Source organism: Hetaerina americana, unplaced genomic scaffold (genome assembly GCF_022747635.1).
Source record: "Hetaerina americana unplaced genomic scaffold, ioHetAmer1.1.p SCAF_30, whole genome shotgun sequence".
Classification (NCBI taxonomy): domain Eukaryota; kingdom Metazoa; phylum Arthropoda; class Insecta; order Odonata; family Calopterygidae; genus Hetaerina; species Hetaerina americana.
In genome coordinates, this window is record NW_027286875.1 from 944705 (window position 1) to 966579 (window position 21875).

A 21875-nucleotide genomic window follows, 5' to 3' on the forward strand; every position below is an offset into this window, starting at 1 on the left:
CTGACACACTAGTGTCCCATATCTTGCCACACTTAAACCCATTAATTCACGGAAGTGTCTTAAGTCATAATTTAACTGCATGACAAACCTTCAATTCATTTCCCTTTAATATAAAAACAAGTCCTTTGAATAATTCATTTTGTGGACGATAACGAGATACATTGGTTTAGCCACCTTGAAAAGCTCTTGAAGATCTTGAAGAGGGGGGGGGGGGTTTAGAGTGAACCGGGAAACTACTACCACGACTCCTGATGGAAGAAACAAACACTCTTGGTCGAATGTCCTCAACCGTCGGAAGTTGCCCACTGGATTGATACGATGCGCACTCAAAGAGGGGTTTCTCATTACCATGTGTCGAGGTTCTTTCGCGTCTATTTGCGGCAGGACCACCTACTTCGCAAATTTTCCCACGCCCCTCTGTAGAGACCCGACCGCTGATCCACGTGACTGTCGTGCGATAAGTGCCTCTCTTCCGCCGGGAAAAGTAGCGATTATTTTGCTAACTCCTCCACCGTCGACGGTCAGTGCGAAATCGAGCCGTAGACGAAAGTAAGCGAGGCGAAAAAAAAAACGACTAAGGACAGAGGCGGCCTGAGGTGACGATTCATCTCGCGGTTAATGGACGTCCCCCCCCCTTCCCCGTAGACGAAGTAATCTAACGGCATTCGGAAATCCATTCTCGAGTCGGCGATGGTGTAGTCTGCCGACAATTAGACGCTAGGCAAACGAATCTCACTTTCAGTGGATTGATCCTTCACAGCGCGCCTCTCCTGCCGCCCAAACCCTCGTGAGAAAAGAGAATGATATCAACTCACACATTGGTATAATTATTTATTTATTTCAGTACCCTGTTAGCCACTGCTAGGGTGTGTGGCAGGGGGTGAATACACACCAGACTTATTTTGACCCGAATATAACCCGAATATGTTATACTGATCCCTTGTCGTTCGGGGAAAAATGACATCTCAAATCTGTTCTAAACTTGATCTCTATAATTTTAGTGACATAATCTCTCCTACGATGTGGGTAATAATACATTTTCAACATCCCTGCTAAAGAGATCCTTACGAATTACCCAAGAGATTAAATTTGTAATAATCAAGATACCACGATAGAAAGCATCCCTTAAGGTCGGTTCGATAAGTGAGGGCGGAGCTAAAATCGCCCAAAGCTACTCGGCGCGGTAAACTCACATAACAGAGTGGATGGGTCAGATCGCTTCCCAGTGCCGCCTATGGTTTCTCAGGGAGATTTAATATCCAGAAAGTCACTCTGTTTCCACGAAGGTGACACTAGTCAACCCTCAATTTTGAACGTACTAGACATTAGCCCAACGCCAGGTCTAGGTGCTACACGCGCATGAACAGGAAACGGTACCCAAGTACTATTTGTGCACAGCGAAATAACAAAAGAAAATGAGAAGGGAACTGAATAGCAAGGGATCATCAAAACAAAATATGAATTTATATTCCATCATAGAAATATATACTCGTATAGTATACACTTCAGGTACGGCAATTAAAGATTATGGGATTATTCTAATGGCAAACCAATTCGAAGGAAACAACCGTAAAGAGAAGAGAGGGTCGTTATAATATTTGTGCCACAAACTCGTCGATGAAGTTAGATATTTGTATCAGGGTAGTGGATCACTAGGAATTTGAAAAAGGAAAATTTTGCTCCCGACTATATTTGTCTGTGAGTATAACAAAAGATGGTGTTCCTGATACCATTCTATTTGTCTTCACCATTGAAAAAGCTAGAGGGAGAAAAAGTTACGAATTTAGAGTGTGCGATACTACAACGACTTGTTTGATTTGATTGAAAAAATGTTTGATTAGCAAATAAACCTTGCGTAATTAGGTGGTTCACTATGGATAAGGAATCATGATTCTCTCCAGCGATATCTTTGTTTTTCATTAGTTTAACTGGGTTACTTGCCGAATAATTTACGAATTTATAAACGGCAGGCTTCCAAGAAGATATGCGGAAGGCTGAGAACATGAGAGGTAGCACCATGGGTCGATGCCGACGGGGAAAAAACTTGGCCCACGGTGACGGCGAAAGCCAGTGAGGCCGGTGCATCGGAGCGCGAGGAATACTGACCACCCCGAACGCTACCTCCACCCCTTTCTTTCCCCTCAACCCTGAAACGCCCCCAACTCGTGCCCAGCGGAATGGAAGCGAAGTCGGGGCCCCCACAAGTTTCCCCATTCCGGAATCCTTCCCCTTGGGTCCAACACCATTTGGGTCACTCTGGTGCATCTTCGCCACCCAGTCGGGGTGAAGGGTCATCTAGGAGGAGGGGGAGGGTTCGGGGCGCATCGGGATTGGGTGCGATCTGAGTGAAGGCTGCGCAAACTATTGCTGTTACTTGGAAGCCTCACGATCCAATTTTTTTAGAAAACAATCTTGCCAGGAAAGATATCACCCGACAGCATTAGTACAACTTCCAAGATAATTATCGGATGAGTGTAGTCTCTCGCCAATTTCACGAGTTAGGATACCTAACTCGATTCCTCGAGCAATAGAGGCACATTACTTGCTTGATCTTGAAAAGGAAATTCCCTTTTCTTAAGTGCAAGTATTATAGAATGTGATACATAAATGGTTAACATTTCCAAAGGAACCATTGAGATTGTTTAACAGTTAAGGGGATTTGATCAAGTGAAGAAAACGAATGCCAAAGAACCCGAACGGCGAAATCATCAAATGTGCTCGCCTTCTTTCTTATTTAAAATTCAACTTCACAATCAGTTCCTATCCTCCATTAAATTTAATCACCAGTTGTGTGCCTCAACAACGCGTGGAGCTCCTGGCCATCACGCCGCGTTTCAGGAGACCCACTTAAAACGCTCAATCCAGAAAACAATTCCCTTTAATTGATTTACTCTGAAGTCCGGCAGCATTAACTACCTCCATTGCCGTTAAGTGCGAACATTCGAACAACTTCGCGGATGAAGTAATTGCAAAGCTCTTAATGGTTGAAGAAAAACACATCGTACCGCACAGCGTGATCATTTTCCCGGTTCATATTCCTGGCTTGCTCCATCTCCACCGTTTTAGCATTACATCTGTACATATCTCCGGTTCACATCAAGTCGTCAGGCACCAGAATTCCTACAACATTTGTAGGAAACCATCTATTTCCCTTGGTAAGAGAGTGAACAGAGTCCATTCCTTAGGAAACAGCACCGCTGGGGGTATTGGGGGGAGGAGAGACAATCGCACTGCTCATGATTGAATTACTCATGGAATGCTCCACGGCAGACGGCGATCGCACTTCGCGCCCGCAAGCCGGAAGACGGGACGGATTCGGAGCGGGGAGGGTCGCGCCTCGCGCTGACCGTGTCCAAGGGAACGGTATTGTGCCTACGTGCCCCCCAAGGTCGACGCCGCCCACCCTCTATGCCCCTCGCGAGACCGTCTTCTCCCCGACATCCCAATCTCTCCCTTCTTTCTCATTCGCGAGGTCCTTCCCCTACCGCCTCTCCTCCTCCACCAGAAGACTCCTTCCCGCCCTAGCCACAACTCACCCCCCCCCCACCCACGCAGTAACCTGCAAAAATTAAGAAATCGCTCGGCGGGAAGTGACCTAGCAAACGCGAGCAGAGTGTCACATTCCTACACCCCCTCCCGTTCCCCGCACGAGGGGCGAAAATGTTAACTTAATCACGCGCTTCCCATTTCCTCTTCTCCGCCGTCACACGATTACTCCATGATTCGCGACAGCCTCGGCTCCTCCTTGTATAAATGGAGAGAGGGCCGTCGTCTTCATCGAAAGTTCTACCAACAGACATTTGCCAACTAACATGTATTTCGCCCCTATTTCACACCTGTAACAAACATTATATGCTAATGAAAATTACTGGCATTTCTAACTAATTAAGCGGCTAACAACAATTTCTTCCTGGAGCACCTTAATCAAAGGTAATTTTTGAAGCGCACCATATTTCGCCATCGATAAATTTACTATAATCGGATTCGATTACGGAATCAGCGAAAACTACTTAGAGGGCGATACCGGAAGATCCTTCCTTCCTTTTTTAAGATAAATTTACTATAATCGGATTCGATTACGGAATCGGCGAAAATTACTTAGAGGGCGATACCGGAAGATCCTTCCTTCCTTTTTTAACTATTAAAAATTCGTCATCGTAAGATCCCTCAAGGTATGCTGCTTGTGTGCATAAATTATATGAATAAGTCTCAAAACTGAAGTGAACGGATTAGACCCGGATCATTTATAAGAGACGTCTTCAACTTATCTACTTCCACGTCGTTGTCGAAGCATAGAGAAAGGTAGCAGTAAAAATAGAATTGCGAATCAAATACCTCGTGCTCCGCGAAGCACGTAGATTATTTGACATACGCAGATTCGCATTCACATTTTTCATTGCCACACATCTCTACGCCTCGACAGAAATACTAGCTACCCGGCCATTTTATCGATCCCCTGCATTTAAAACTACAAAATGGTGACGTGGGATTCAATTCTGAATGCAACATTGATTAGAATCAATCAATAGACTTGAATACGCGGAGAAAATATGATATGATTTTGCGGCACTAGAACGCCAATGCATGCAAACCACACGCCTTTTACCCCCACCAAAAGATTCAACCGTCGCTACACAAATGTCAATATTCTGAATTTTTTAAACCAACTAAATAGGTTACAACATGCGTTTCCCTCCGCATCTCGATGACTCGCGTAGAAAAAAATTTTTTAGTCATAATTATTACCAAATGCAAGGTTTTGAGTTCTAATGCCGCCGACGGGGTTCCACCTTTTTTTAACCTTAAACGCAGCACTTTAGAAGACTTACGCGGTTATGAAACTCGCGGTTTGGAATTATCCGACTCCATCCGGAGAACTAGGGAGCACGAAAAACCTATTTTCCCGTTTATTTTCCTGATCACAAGATTACAATTATAAAAATAAAGTTTCAAAATGGTTTGGGTTTCAATAAAGTTACTTTAAAGGGCAGCGTTTAATAATTAAAACAGAACTCCCTCATTCCACGATCTTGCGGCAATTATACGCCGGGAGATGGTACGGAACTCTTGCTGCAGAATTTTCCTCCGCGGAGTTTGAGTAGAACTCGGCCAACGCTTGCGCTCATTTCCAGGTCTACTGGGAAAAAATGGGGATGTCTTAACGTCAATAATCGGCTGCTGGCCACAACACACTTCATAGTCCCTGAAATGGCTTCTCATGCTAGAGTTATCTTACCAGCCGCAACTAAACGCTCATCCTATCGTAGCCAAAAAAAATATGTGCCATGGATAACTATAACAGCACGCACATTAGTACTCACCCGAAAGATACTAGACTCTGGAAAGCGATGAGGTTTTTCGGGCTAATCCCCTCATTTGGCCATAAATGGTGAAGGTACACCCGATTGCATCCGCGGATACGTTTAACAAGTTGATTTCACGTCTTCTGAAGGGCGGGTTCAATTAAAGCGAACGTTTTCACATACTTTAGGATCCAATAAGCTTTTCTCATGACTTCCCATGCCAAAGACCCTCGTTCGAACACCGGGTGTGGTGGTGTAACTTTCGGCGGAGAGCACTCCTGCAGCGGCTGTTGCGCGAGGCAAAATATTCTCGGCTTAATTCGTCACGGGAAGCCTGATCAGGCTTTTTTCCCACCTTACGCTTATTTTAACAACCATTCACAAGATTATCACCCAACTTTACAACACGCACGGTTGGCGGTTTTATTCCCAGAGATTTGAGAACATCCTCTGTGACTGTCGTCTTGAGGCACCAACCTGAACATCGCGCCCGAGAAAATTCTAGGAAACTTTATTATTTTAATCCAGGATTTGCCAGACTCAAAGGAGGTACTCAGTGGCATTGGTTTACACCAGTTCAATTAACTGAATTGTTAGAAATGATGTAAATTTATTTCTTGTACATCTCCGGAATTAAGTGCTGCACGTGACCCAAAAGCTAAAATGACGAATTTGGGGATTTGTCACCATAACGATGACAACTGAAACGTTCTAAATATCAATCTAATATACCTAATGGACCGAAAGGAAAACAAATGAGGAAGTACTAGGTATGGTGGGCGAGGAGAGGGGTTTGTTGGGATAAATCCTTTGGAGGCAGGAAAAGTGGATGAAGGGGGTATTGGCCGGCAGTGGGATGCTGAAAACTGTATGAAGGGAGAATGTTAGGCAAACGAGGAAAGGGTAGCAGCAGGATAGGGAGGTTGGACGGGATGAAGGGAGGAATGAAGTACACGGAGATGAAGATGGAATTGATATCGAGTAGGTTGCTGGATTGTGTTTTTTTAGGAATCACAAAATATTTATTTGGTAGCTATGTCCATCCAAAAAACCTGGCTTCACCGGTAATTACCTTATGATAATACCAGCATAATCGTTGCCATTTCTCGTTCCGTGGCGCAAATGACTGATTTTTCCGTCCAACATTAAAATCCAGAATAATTATTTGCCTTGAGTTATTCAAACATTCCAGAATGTCGGCCAATCTCGTGCGCACTCTTCCGGGTTAGGGAAATTGAAAAAAGGCCAGTTTAAAGTCGCTTCAAAAATGTTTCCCTTCACAAATGTCTCCCGAGCCATCTGTGCACACACACAAACGGATTTCACCTCCATCACATTCATTAACTATTTCACACATTTTTTTTCTGTTCCTGACGCTTCCAAATTAACTCCCTTCTCGAAATCCTATTCCACCACGATCTCACCCGTGATCTTCTCGGTCAACAGATTCCCCCAACTTATTTATTTATACTTCTGCCATATTATCTTCTTGATGATTCGACCCTCATTCAATCTCTCATGGAGCCCAAACCGGCGAAACACATTACCTTCACACATCTCAAATACCGGCACACCCGCCGGCACCTAATCTATCCTATTTCTCATACAAACCAGTATCTTCGTTCCTGTTGTCCGGTAGTATAGTCAACATCTCTCCTGTACTCTGAAAATCCTAATAAATAGAGCTTCCCGCACAGGGAGCCAGGGTAATGATCCCATCGATGACAGAATTTTTCGGAGGCATCCCGATCCTTACGTGTGTTTCCTTTTAAACTCTGGACCCCTTTGCTCCCTTTTTTAAGTGTAGCTCAATGCCGACGACGGATCTCTCTTCAACTTTACCCATTAAGCCTGAAAAATCCTACCCCTGCAAAATCACTTACCTATCCCTAACTGCGCACATGACCTAAGCTGTCAGTCGCCTCTCCTAATAACGACTATTACTGATTGATGCGACTAGTAGGAACTTCAATGAAAACAAACACCGGGAAACTGACGGCGCGAAAAAGTCAGCTTAGAGACCTCGCAAATCCTAAGCTTGTCTATAGCGCAGCGGATGCTAGGCTCGCCATACTAAGGCCATTTCCCGCTGCCCTCGGCCTGAAGCGATAAAAATGCACTTCCTATCGGAGAATTCTATGTGGAAACTGTCACATTTCCATATTAGTCATAATTAGCCCTAAGCGAGGCAGAAATCAGAAGGTCCCCCCATCCTGTTCCGATCGTTTATCACCTCCGCGACCGGCGAAGGCTTTACGACAAATTCAACTAGTCCTGCACACAAGGCCCATTCCTCTTATCCAGGGTCTATTTCCTCAGCTCCTTTGACCTTGCCCCAGCCTCAAAACTCTTTAACTCGGGGGACGGGGGAGTAGTTCCTCGCTCCGCAGCACACGAAGAATTGCCGAGCGCCGTCTCATATGCCCCTCGCTCCTTCCCCACCCACTCTCCCACTCCCTCCGTAATTCCCACAACCCTTTTAACCCATTCTCCGTACCAAGGCGCGCGCCACAGGCGAGCCGACGACATTGCTCTCGCCGCTCCAGTGTGCCACTTAAATAAAATAAAAAGGTCTCGGTGACGGATGGATGAAAGCTGGCACCGACCCCGAAGTGGTCTTTCAACTTCACGTCACGGGCCCAAGGGAGATGACGTAACGCATGGATTTTTGACCTTTACACCGGAATGATGAGAGGAAAAGGGAATCGATCGACATATAATATATGCCTGCCACCCGTGTGCCAAGCGATCCGGAAGGATGAGAATCCACGAATTGCAAACGACACCGATTGCAAGGTCCGCAAACATAATCCAACCTCCCTCCCCGACCGAATAAGCATACCCTTCAGCTGTGGAGAACAAGAGAATGGGTTTGAGATCCCGGATGAGAGATCACGGTAAATGACTTGGGAAGGACGAGGCAGCCCAAATAAAAGCAAACGGTATCCCTCCCACGTCAAACGACGCAGCCAGAATGGTACAAAAAAGATGATATTGCTTTCCCCGGACTCGGTGGCGGCGAGGCAACGTCCTCACCTGACAGAAGTCGCGGGTTCGATCACCGTCCAGGTGGGTTTTCCACACCTAAGGCTGGATGTTTGTCGATGTCCGTTATTTCATCTTTGTAAACCGATGTCAAGACCGAAACCTGGCCGTTTTCGGATTGTACTAATTAAGAAAATTAATTGTGTAAACAATATGTATGAAAAAACATGCGCAGTCGTGCTCCCGAGACCCATCAAACAACTTGTGCACAACTCATCAGCAAAACTGGTGAGTGGAAACAAAGAGTGTTGTCTCCCGTGCGCCGTTTGGCGGGGATATCTAAAACTAATTAGCGGGAGCGTTTAATGTTACGATTGGCACAGGATGGATGGAGAGGAAAGAAAAGTCAGCAAGAAGAGAGCTAAGAAAATTAGCACAGAGGGTATATGATTGTCAACGCAGATTCTTGGAATTTAAAACGTTTGAACCCTCTAGAACTAGTACTCACGGGTGAAAATTCGGCAGGGTGCAGCTTTACCCGACAGTACTAGCGGACCGAAAAATGTCAATTCTTGACTTGAGAGGCGATATTTTTTGTTTGAGCTACGACGCGCGGATGTAATAGGAAGGACAAAAATGCATCCACTCCATATTTTTCTGGCGAATGTGCGCAATCACATCAATAACCACTACCAAGAGAAGAAAATGAAGTTCTCCTCGCTTTGTTAACGCAACAGCAATTATTAAATTTTTACAAGAATCGCAAGATGTCTCGAATATTTTCTAATCAATTCAATTACTACGAGAGAACAAAGCCATGATGCTGAAATTGAAATTCGGCCGATCGGCCATTCAAATTAGTATGCAAATATCAAGTAATATTGTAGTTATTATGCAACAATAAATACGCAAATCATACATGCAACTAATCGGGTTTTCAACAAATACATTCGAGTTCGCACGCCTTAGTGAAACAATTTCTGTACGAATAAAAAATAAAACGGTAATATAATCGTCAGACATACTACTAGGAACCCGTTTTTCAGGTATTCAACTTTAGCCATTTTCGACTTCGACGTCGATGTCTTTTAAATGGTACTTTCAGTTCAAGTCCATTTATCTTCAACAAGTTTCCGTTTATATCAATATAAATAAAATATTTCTGTGTAAATCAATCAAAAATAAAGTTATGTTGCCTAGTTGTCAAAAATCAGGTAACTTGAAACAAGTTTCTGCTTTAAGCACATGTCCATGTAAATCTAAAATCACCCGATAGAAAACATTTTTCACCCGAAACAAAAAGGAAAAAAAGAGAAGCTCATTATTTAGAAGAAATAAATGACCGATAAAAAATCGAATCCGTTTCTATCACCCGATAAATTACTGGGTATTATGATAGCAGATGATTCCTTTTCTCAGGAAAACTAAAAAAAGGACAATAACGCCTGGAAATTAATTACAATAGTAAAATAATGAAAAAATAATTATTATCGATAATAGAAATAGAATAATTCTTAATACAATACGAATAAATAAATCTTTGCCACAGAGTGAATTCAAGCGCTCTCAGATGGAGGCTAACCATGAAAACTACGATTATGAGGCCAACCACCTGAAACGCCTGCTTCTGCTAGACTTTTTAACTGGCTGGACGCTCTATTATCGTATTTTTAGAATAAATAATCGTAATATAAAATATTAAACCATCTCATCAAATCCCATGCGATTCCCAAACTACGAACTATATCTGCCCTACATCCTCTCCGCTACGTCCTCCCAACTAAACGAAATAATTCCCATTGACTGGTTAAGCTCCTCTTGGCATTGCGATGGTGCCACCACGACAAATTTGCAAATGGCCTTCGGTTCTTGTAGGCGGTAAGGTAAAAGGGATGACAGCTAACGTACCCATACGTGTATCGACGTGTGTATATATATATATATATATATATATATATATATATATATATATATATTTCTATATATATAATATATGCGTATATGTACACACACACATGCTTATATGTATACACACCTACTATGCATGACTATGATGGTTAAGCGATAATATAAGTTAGCACTATGTTCAAATTTTACAAACACAATAAGTAAAGTAAAAAAGTAAAAACTGCACACATTAAACTTCTCCACTAATATTAATTAGGTAAATTGTATTGCGTATAAGGAACAAATGAACCATAAAAAGGCCAACGGCGCGTGTAATTCACACATCAGGTAAGAGGGCCATTTCCTTTCCCTGTGCCGTCTACAGTTTCCCAGTAAGTTCTGGTACCCAAAAAATCACTAATCTTGGGCGAAGCTGAGAGTGCCCAAAGTCGTGCCCTCCGGAATCGAACCAGGGCCCTCCGGCCAGTAATCCAAGGCTCTACCCATTGATTACTACGTCCCATATTATAAATCCAACGTCATGAAAATCAATTTTTGTTCTGCCTACTCTTAAACACGCTTAAGCTTAATGCTACCATACGACTTTGTTCAAACGTCAACACCCATGTAACGAAAAAGAGTCTTCAAGGCATTCAATCCTCAAACGTGGTTCTCATGTTTCACGTGAAATGAAATTAGCTCCGTCCACATATTTATAAAAATGCGGAAATATTGCTCTTGAACTATTTGAACCCGTTCATATTTTTAATCGGAAACATGATGATTCACTCCTGTGTTTCCGAGCATTTTGATCTGTTTCCTTTGCATGAGAAATTATCAATAATTTGAAGGGGAACGTCCTCAAGTCGTGATTTCTCAGCTGCGCAAAAAGAACAACTTTGAATTACTTTATGGAAATAATTCATATTCGAAAAAAGAGCCAGATAGTAACAGGAACAGGTTAACTTGGAAATCAATCGCAGCGATGAAAGCGCTAGTAAGAATGATAAAACCAGCCAATTTCCACAACTTTGGATCTTTGAACAATGCACCATTTATAGCAATTAGTTAACAATCAAGTTACATTCGTAGAATAACAGATTTGTTGGAATATCACTTGGATTTTGTGAAAATCTCAAAATGTGTGATCGCAAGCATCCGAACTTTTTTCCATAACTTATCCTTCTAACCAAAAGGTAAGTGCTAAATACCTAGCTATATCCGAAAGAAACGCAAAGGTGTAATCTTCCCAATACTCCTGATTTCAACTTAACCGTCCAAACACTGCGTGTTCTGATCTCAAAGGAAGGCGATGGAGAATAAGGAATAGTTTTCGGAAACTTTCTTAATTAAGAGTTTTTATTTCCCAAGTTTTCTACAAAGACTTCCGAGATCACTAGGCGGCCCAGTTCCAACAAAGAATCGAGAGTTAACCTCAAACCTTTTTTTTTTTCATTTCATTGGAAAGTAAGTTGGCACTTTGATCGCTGTCTGTTCTGAGGGAATACCAGCGAATTTATTCTCATACGCAAATTATTTTAATACGATTCAAAAATGTGTCCTTTAGCACAACACCAACGTAATAAGTACTCCGAGGTAATACAGAATATAGAAAATTTCAGGCACGAGAGACGTGAAGTGACTGAATGGGGACTTGGTAAAATCAGAGCTGTTGATAGGATTTAGAGAAGCACGTAATTAAAACACTTTGGAGCTCACTTTCATACGGCGTTTATTAGCGATTAATTTAATGCAAATCATTAACGTCGCCAATTTTTTAAATATTCGCTTGCATATATAATTTTTCATATCAATGCGAAATATAACAAGAACCCCTACAATAGGCGACGATGTATTTTAATATTTATTACATAAAACGTTACGACAACAAAGAATAAGCGAAGAACTTACCACTGCGGTTGTCCATGAGATCATGATATCCGTGGATGAAGTCCGCTACTAGTCCGGCCATATTTGCAATATCTTTTCCAACTTGGGATTAAGAAAAGACTCCTCGTCGACACCTCTCAGGCAGACAACGGGTGGATGGGATATGAGGAGGGATCCCTCCTTGAAGAGACCCCGGGACTGTTTCGCCACACGAGCTGCAGAGAATATGTGCCGATGTCCTTCCTACGCCGATGGCGGCGTCGTCGAAAGTCACTCGCCGCCGTTCCGGGGCTGCCCTCTCCTCCCTTGACAATGCCGTCGGATTGTTTCCCGGCACCGACCGCCCTTTGGTCAGCTTCACTCAAGCTCGGCGGCTCCCGCAAGAAAAAAGTCGCCCTGGGAGATTGGATTTTGGCGATGCGCTACTGATGCAAACCTGAAACAATGAGGAAGTTACTGTTATTAGTCATCCCGAATGCATAAGAATTATTCCCCATTAAAATTGAACATGTTACAGCTAGCAGACGGGATCGAGATGGTGCGGGGGCTAACGTACTGGCTTCCCACCCTGAGGGCGCGGGTTCAAATCCCGGCGGTGTTGAATATTTTTCAGAGGTATCTCGATCCCTACTTGAGGTGCTTTGTGGAGGGCACTTTGAGTGAGTACGCCGTCCGTCGGATGGGACGTTAAGCCGCGGACCCCTTGGCGCCTTTCGTAAAGAGTAGGCTAATGCCGACGCCGGGTTTCTCTCCACCCTTCATCCTTTCCTGTCCATCCCCTATGGCGCAAATGACCTTAGCTGTCGGTCGCCTCCCCTCAAAACTACTACTAGCTAGCAGACACAATTCACCGTAATGACCGTTCAACACGATGCTTGCTAACGAGTGTAACGAAGTAACGATGCTGCATACGAGTACTTTTCTAATTACCCTCGTATCCAAGATGTTCAATATTAGTGCGTACTTGGTCTCTGATGGTATATGACCCTTTTAGAAGATATACTTGTACTTAGGACTTCCCAACTTCTGCAAAATACTTCTGTGAGCTTATTTTTAACGACACATCGTGAAAACTGGTTTCCGACAAAAATAATTCGGGACTCCATTGCCACAATTGGCAGTCATTTGAAACACCCCTGCTCATATGTGGTTGGATTCAATTATAGGTAACATTATCATTATTTAAAAATTAAATTCAACTCATTCATCGAACACGACCCCATTTTTAAACGATCCAATTTGGAGCAACCTCAATTCAGCAATAATTTTAGTGTTGAAACAAGCATAGTGTGAATTGGCCTTAAAATTTCGGGTGATCACAAACGCAAAAGAGTATACGGAGGTATCAATGAAGCTCCTTCGCCTTCGCCGTTCGGGTCAGAACTGGAGGCGAAATTCATTTAAACCATACCATAGGTGTACGATAACACCAATATAAAAAACACACTAGATAATCACGGTAAAGGCGATCAACCTTTCCGTCGGTAGGTGAGTTACGCCTCGTTAAGTTAAATGGGGTTCCACAAACTCGCTTTCAAACTATCAGCATAATCAATACTTGCCATGATAATCCCTCAGCTTCAAGCACCAAAATGTCATAACAGTTACAATTTGTCACCCACGAGTCTCCGAACCTGAAGTCATACGTAAACGATATCTTGACGTGACCAAAAGGAAACTTGCACGGCGTACGCTGAGAACTGATATGAAACCGACTCCTACCGTTCCACACAACCATACATGTATTGTTTCAAAAATTAAGCAGTTGATGAAACCGTAGGGTCGACTGAACGAATGAACTTCTAACAACGGCATACCAATTGAACCGAACCACAACCCAGCCCTTATATCATGAGCATTGAGTTCCCTCTCTCTATTATTCTGAATTATTCAGCTGATTCGGAATATCCTTAAAAAGCTAGGCTCGTGATCACCTAACAGTCGTTTCCCCAAACCATTACACCCACGGCGGTTGTTGAGGTTTGTCCAGATGCATTGCAATGATATAGTATGCAGGCAACAAATTGATTTTCCATTCTGAAAGATCAACTTTCAACTGAACTGTCAAAGGCTTCATGACTTCGATATTTCTGTGGCGGACGATTGACCCGGCATCTGGAAATTCACCATCCTGCGAGTGTCTTCCTCCAAGTAGATTTTAAAAAAATCAAAAAGTCAAATATTGCAATCACGCGCATCGCATCACACATAATGTACAGAGGTTGGTTGTGGGCAAATAAATCCACTTTCTTTTGAGGAGCATTGTCCCAAATCGCAACTCCTCTTACCTCAACATGGTAATGTCTACGGAGAGTTAGAATTAAGTATTAAACACGCATTTCTCGGATATGCACGACTGTTCATCATCACGACGGGAAGGGGTGAACAGTCGGAATGAAAAAATAATTCAGCAATCAATATTTGAAATGGGATTTTTTCCTAGTGGAATAAAATTGAGAGCTAGAAAATAAAGAAAATTTTCATCCCAAATTCACTTCCTAAGGTGGAGGATTTATTTAAAATTGGTGTTAAGGACCAAAGTAAGGTAAGAAAATATACTCAACGGTAAGCGAATGACTGTGCAAAATCCATATTGGTTCTGTCGTGACCGCTACAAAAATGGAATTCACCTAAGTGGAAAACATAGCTATCATCACTTAAATACCAAAAGGTCAGGTTGCGCTGCATGAAATTGTTCTAAAACCGTTTAATAATAGGAAATTCGACGCATTAAGCTCGCTGCTGAAAAAGAGCTATTCTCTTCTCGCAGGAGGCAGCGATTACCTCCGCAGGAAAGCCAACCTGTTGCAAAGGTTTTGCGAGATATCTTCAAAATATCGATTAAATTCTACCGGTCACTTGCCAGCGACCAAATTCTGATACACGCCGGAAAGTTGTTTAACACTTTCCGATAGAAGGAAAAAATATCGTACGTGTATATATATATATATATATATATATATATATATATATATATATATATATATATATATGTGTGTGTAAACACAGTAATCAACCCGAAGGTCGGCTTGATGGTCCAGTTCACCCAGTACTAAAGCCCGACGGCTTGTGAAATTAACACATCAGGGTAGGGGGCCAGTTCCTTTCCCTGTGCCGGTTATGGTTTCCCAGGAAGATCAGGTACCCGAAAAATCACATAGCTTGGGTGAAGCTTCAGGCTGCAGGTGCCCAGGTAGGCTTGCCCGGGAATCGAACCAGAGCCCCCTGATCAGTAGCCCAAAGCTCTACCCCTAGACAACCGCGACCCAAACATATGTATGTACTGTAGATATAATATATATATTCTAGATATATGTATATGTGTGTGTATATATGTATAATATATTTTTGTATATATATATATATGTGTATATATATATATATATATATGTATATATATATATATGTGTATATATATGTATATGTATATATGTATATGTATATATGTATATATGTATATATGTATATGTATATGTATATATATATATATATATATATATATATATATATATATATATATATATATATATATATATATATACATCACGAGCCTATCTGAATGGTCAGGCAGTTCGTATACGCAGCCCCTTTCGAGGACAACCAGTTCACAATCAAAACGTTTTTAAATAATTTAAGACAACTGGCAATCGCTTTCCTAAAAAAAAGGCAGGAAAGACCGAAGACGACTATGTCTGTACCTTACCCCTTCCATTTTTGTATTTAATGTAGACTTGCCACCAGTTCACTAAGTGTTTCCAACAGAGAAACATTATCTCCAATGAAGGAAAAGTTCAAGAAAATAAAAAAGCACTCGTCATTTATCCAATATGCAGGCGACGGACATAATAACAGTATTTAATGGTAGTAGAAATGCACACAGCGCGAATTAACATGATGAATCATAATAAAATCTTTTCACAAATAAATGGATAAATGAAATAAAAATGAATACTCGACGATTAACTAGCGCTTGACGATACTCCGCATGCTATAAGGCATTGAAGATCACCACCACCTTGGGCCCTGATGAGATCCTATCCAAGAAACCATTTGGGCGCCGGAAACGAGGATAGACGGGTAAAACGACGAGCGTCAATAGCGAAGTGAATGGAATCGACACAGAAACAGCCTGGAAATCCCACCCAGTCCACACTGACATAATGATGGGGGGGCATTTCCAATAGTCGAAAACAACTCTTCAATACTAAAATTTTCAATTCCGGCCACCTTTGAGAAATAAAATAATGGCCATAGATTCACCCCCGCTGTTTCCACCATCGTCAATAAGACGGGGGGGGATTCCCTGGGGTGGCACAGACGATGCAATTTAATCCGTCCGTCTATCTGTTTCCTTAGCAAAAATCGTCTACATATTCGAGTGATATTGAAGGAAAACAGGGTGCGACCGGGGGGGGGGGGGATGGAGGGTCAGAACCCACATTCCCGCCCGTCTCCGAATTCTTGCGCAAGGGCAAGAACGTGGAGCGGAAGCTGACGGAAGTACTCCACCGAATGAAACCTGTTTACGAGAAGATACGGGGGGGGGGAAGGAAAGGGAGGGAAACGGGGGCGGGTGGTGGTGGAGTCGACTGCGGGAGGGCCCTTCTCGGCTACGAGAGATCAGAGAGCGGCGATCTCGACTCATCACTGAACGAGTAACGGACCTCTCCGATGGAAAAAGGAGAGTGGTGGCTGGATTCCGGCGATGGGCAGGGAGATGGGGAGGAGAGTAGGGAGGCACCCTCGAGTGCAAATTCAAAAGCTTTCTCACATTTCAACCGACCACAACTGGGGGCGCGGAAGGTGGCGCTGTACGAACACACCCTTAGACGCCGTTCCCTTTCCGTGCGAGCAGGGACTTAAAGTTCGTTTTGAGAATTATTCGCGGAAACTTACTCCATTTAAATGCTTTCCCCTACGATTCATTTTATCCGTACACATTAAGTCTTTCGCCTCCTTCGCATTCCTGCATTATTACGTGAGCATTCTTCCGCTACCGAGAGGCTTCTAACCTCCCTGGTCTTGAGATTCCCATGAAGTTGGTAGATACAGCCAGCCTCTCCACTCTCATCAAAATGAGGAGCTGTTTCGGGGGAGCGAGAGTCACCTCACGATTGTCCCACCAACACGCGCGAGACAATACTTTTCCGAGTTGACAAATTCCATTGTCAAAATTGGAGCGACTGGCAAGGCTAACCAACCACCGAGGACATTTACTTGAGGCGATCATTCGCTTCCAATCGAAATAAAGACCTCTCCACACCAGCACACCTTTCTAGCATAAGAAACAAATCTTGAGGCAATTTAAAATTCGAAGACAATCAATTATGTGATGCCGTCCTGATTCAGGGGTCGCCGCTGGGGGGACTTTCGAGGATCGAGTACTTTTTGAAATCTAAAGTCAGATTTGAAATGAGGTAGTTGTCTTAAGATGATATTACTTCGTTTTTTTTCGAGCTGGGTAGATTTAATCAATTTATTGAAACCGAATAAAAGAATAATCATCACGAAAGACGTCTGGGGAGGGAAGCTCGCCCCATCCATTCCTCCGGATCCACCACAATCTCTACTTAGGAGTCATGTGGATAGACTTTTAAGTGCCAGAACTCAAGACAGGGAGACCAAACGCGTAGCCTAGTGGCACACTGGTGCCTCTCGTCAAATACATGTAGGATGGTGCCGACGCCAGGTTTCCCTTCATCTTCCACAGCGTCTTCATATTACCAAATTGCCCACCGATCTTTAACGGCGCAAATGACCCCGGCTGGCAAAACCGCATCCTCCAAAACTAGGGACACACTCTCGAGTCACCAGCAATGGCGTAGTCATAACATTTTCCAAAAATGGGCCCAGTCCCCGAGTCCCTATACGGGTGCCTCCGCAGGAGGGGTTTCGATGAACGAAATCGGTAAGTTTTGCATGGGTTAATCGATTCAATTACATTCCTCTTGCCCCAATATTAAACCAACTATTAAAATCAGGCCGAAAAAACGGTTTTGTTTTCAGCTCATCGCAGTGGAGTTCATTCTTTTTCCCCAAGCACATTATTAAACTAAACCAAACAAACATTTGATATCATTTATTACCTATGAATTTGGAATGAATGAATGAAAAATATAGTCATTCTCGACAAAACACTTTGCCGGCGCATTTGCATGGCCACCAGATCCAGCTAGTGCCCTATGGCTGCCACTACATGTTGCTTTAGAGAAATAAATTGCGTCCGTAGGAAGATGGGAACAATGGAGCAAATCGGAGGGTGGGGGGGATCCCTTTCCTTCGTCCCGGTTCGTTGTATTCTTTACTATCGAAACGGAGATAAAAACTTCGAAATTCATGACACCAGTTATGACTACTATATTTCAACAGAAAGCTGAAAAGTGCACATTAATCGAACAGACTCTGACATGATGTGACGGACTTAAAGGAAAGCAATCCTAAACGATCAGAACATATGGGACGACTACACCTCCTCAGTCACTAAGAATTGAACGCTATCGATTGATTAACAATCAGAGGTAAGAGTTGAGCTCGGTTAGTTTCAATCAGGGGACGTGGGGGATCGTTAACAGTTAATTCTGACGAGCATCAGGATGGGAAAGTCAGAAAAGAGTGGCTACGGGAGAGCGGGTCACCAAACGAAATAAGGCTCGGTTGGCCTCACATTTCCGGATCGAACTTGGGTGTGACGTCATCGTGGTGGGCGTGGACCGCATTCAGAAGCAGCTGAACTTCGCCGCCGAGGGAATGCCACGACGAAGCGCCGGCCATCGACGAGGCAATCGCAATGTGGTGAGAGCTTCCCTGTTTTTTTTATTGCTTCACGCACACATCCAGGAATAGCATTTGGAATCATCTGCCTAGTCCTCAGAAGCCCTCCCTCCCTCGGCGAAGTCTAGCGCCCTTAATTGCCAGAAAACAGAAAGTAAGACTTTCCTAAAACGAGAAAAAAAATGTATTGGGAAACTCACATAGATTCGACAATCTTATTTGAATAAGAACACGCTGGAAGGTGATTATGGTTCGAGCAATAAATCTTCCCGACATCGGTTGAAAAGCATTGTTCTAAGTTCTTCAATACCTCCTCTGTTGTGGAATGGAATCAACAGATATCAACAGAACTTAGGGAAATAATACTTATACACATATCAACGGAAATATAAACGAATGTTAAATGCACAAATTAGACACCTCCAATACATTTTAACAAAATAATAAACGACCACGATTGATAGAATAAAGTTAAACGTTAACAAAATATTAATTTGATCCAATCGTCGCGGCTACTCCCCTAGTATTTAGTTCCCGCCAGTGGAATGTGGATAGATGAATAAATGACAGTGTTTCACTGGAACCACAAGGACCGAGTAAGTTATTTGGGAGCCGTATTAACACGAGGACGACTGCGAAAGGGTTTCCAAAATGCCCAGAGGAAGCCTTACGTGAGAACAACCAAGGCTTTAAGTATCCTTTGGACAGGAATGTATTTTCGGAGGAAGCGTTAAAACGAACCGAATCGATGAACAGCCCAATTCGTAGTCTACTGGCGACTTTGGCAATCGTTCGTGAACTCGATTACGCACGTGAATGTGCTGCGGTCACACAGTAAGAGTTAGCGAAAAGGCAAATATTAACACGAAAACGTCGCCAATTATTTCACTACTCTTTTATATAATCGGACCAAATAACTCGTTCCTCTACTAGGAATAAGGCGCCTCGCTTTAGATTTTACAGAATGCAGAGCACGCTCCTGTGCATGGGCACCTTGGCATCAGTAACGCCGTGTATGAGCGTCAGAGAACTTATCACTTTGTGTAAGACGGCCTTCGTTGTGCCGAAGTGGATGCGATACAAACCTTCTCATTTCAGCGTTTGGACTCCACGCCTCCGGCCCCCCGATTTTAATGGCCTTAAAATGACACGGATCCACTTAGAACATTTCGACTAATCTAGCACGTTTAAATATAAAATATCATACATGCTTGAGACAGCACCCAGGACCACTTGAGCCAAAACTCTCGAGCCTCCAGATAAATATTATACATACCCAGCAATTTAATGGATAATAATATCTAAATTTCCAATATTTCGCACTCCCGAGCGCCTTGCCATCCCTTATTTCAATGACCTCCAAGGTTAACGTAAAGGCTACCAGCCGACGCATCTAAAGAGTGGACCGAATGTGTGAGGTGTGTCAATCTGGCTGGGTCCTCTCGTATTTTCCTTACCGTAATTTCCCTAACTATCATAACTTCAAAGCATATCCCCTCGACGCTTCGTAACCTTTAACCTAAAACCAACACCATCGACACACAGGGCGTGATCCAGATAAAAGTATTCACTTGAAAATGCAATGATTTTCTAAGTTAAAATTCTCCACTTATACAAAACATTTTTTCCTTGATTTACAGGGTACTTTCAAAGAACTACCACCAAAAAGAAGCTTGCCTTGTTAACTGAATAAGTTAACTATCACAATTTTCGTTAGAAAAGATTGTATAAAAAATTAACTGTTTATATGGTCCTTTATCAGGCCGAAAGAAAGCCACTACTATTTATTGAGATTTATTCATATTTCAGTCGCACGATAGTATAAAGTTTCAAATTTGCGCTGATTGCTGAGATGATCTTCATTAAATGAATCTTCTGAGTGACTCCCCAAATATGATTTCTCCAAAAAATATTTCTCATTATTCTCCAAAAAATATCTCTTCGAGAGAGAAATATGGCCAATGCATATTGATCATCGATGCACACAACCAAGAGAAAAATAAAGCAAAAAAACAACACTTCTTATACCGAAATAACAGAACGTGAACAGCATTCCAGACAACATAGTCGACAAAAGACGCCAAAAAAAGCAATAATATTTCGAGTGCTAGAAGGCCACAGGAATTGGAAGTCATATGTAATCCACGGTCAATGGATGAAACTGCAAGTGAAGATTGATCTTGCCCAACGCCGCTGAGATTCGAATTGGGGCGCGGAGCTGAGTGGCGCTCTGAGATTCAGGCGCACTAGACCGACCCAGGACCAGGATCCCAAGAAGATTTTATTTTTAATAAGGGACAAAACTCAATGTTGTGCAGGTATTTTTTTAAGATTTCAAACATGAAATATTTTATACTCGACATAATAATAACCAACATTCTATTCATGAATTAACCGTTTCTGAAATTTGCTAACAAATATTTCTTATAAGAAATGTTGCAACTAATTTCCATAAAACTTTGAATCCCAAAATCTCCACGAAATAGATTTTGATGAAATTATACATTAATTATATAAATCTTCGAGTTCAATACTATATGTCACACACTAAAAACCCCGTGCATAATATACATAGTATACCTATATGTATGTGTGTATGTATGTATATATATATAATACATACATACATTATATATATATATATATATATATATATATATATATATATATATATATATAGTACTTTTTGAAAGTCTCACGGACGCGAATAATTATGTATAACAGTTGGCACTAGTGGACACAGACAAAAACACAGAAACACACGAGAAATAGACTCACTAACTTTCGATTTTTCAGTGGTTGTAGCCACCTTCATCAAGGAAGAGAGGGATAGAACTGAAGGACGAGGGCTGGAGCGTGTATGGAAGGAAAAGGTGGGGAGAGGATTCGGATGGGAAGGGTTTGGAGGGGCAGCGTTAGAAGAGTGGGGAATATGTAGAAAGTGATGGGGGTGGAGGGGGGATGAAAATATGTTTAGAGCAGGGTAATTAATGCCTAATATTGATTCCTGGCCAATTCCAGGACTCAAAAGAGCCGGAT

The 21875-nt window shown here is 42.5% G+C and overlaps 1 protein-coding gene across 2 annotated transcripts in view; it reads right to left on the minus strand.

The window, feature by feature from the left end:
* The window catches only part of LOC139691172 (very long chain fatty acid elongase AAEL008004-like), a 294460-nt gene that overhangs the window by 99469 nt on the left and 173116 nt on the right, over positions 1-21875 (minus strand). For both annotated transcript variants that reach the window (XM_071588893.1, XM_071588892.1), the window contains one exon: positions 12087-12501. In XM_071588893.1, coding sequence (XP_071444994.1) covers positions 12087-12147 — 61 coding nt within the window. In that variant the 5' untranslated portion in view covers positions 12148-12501. The remainder of the gene's footprint in view (positions 1-12086; positions 12502-21875) is intronic.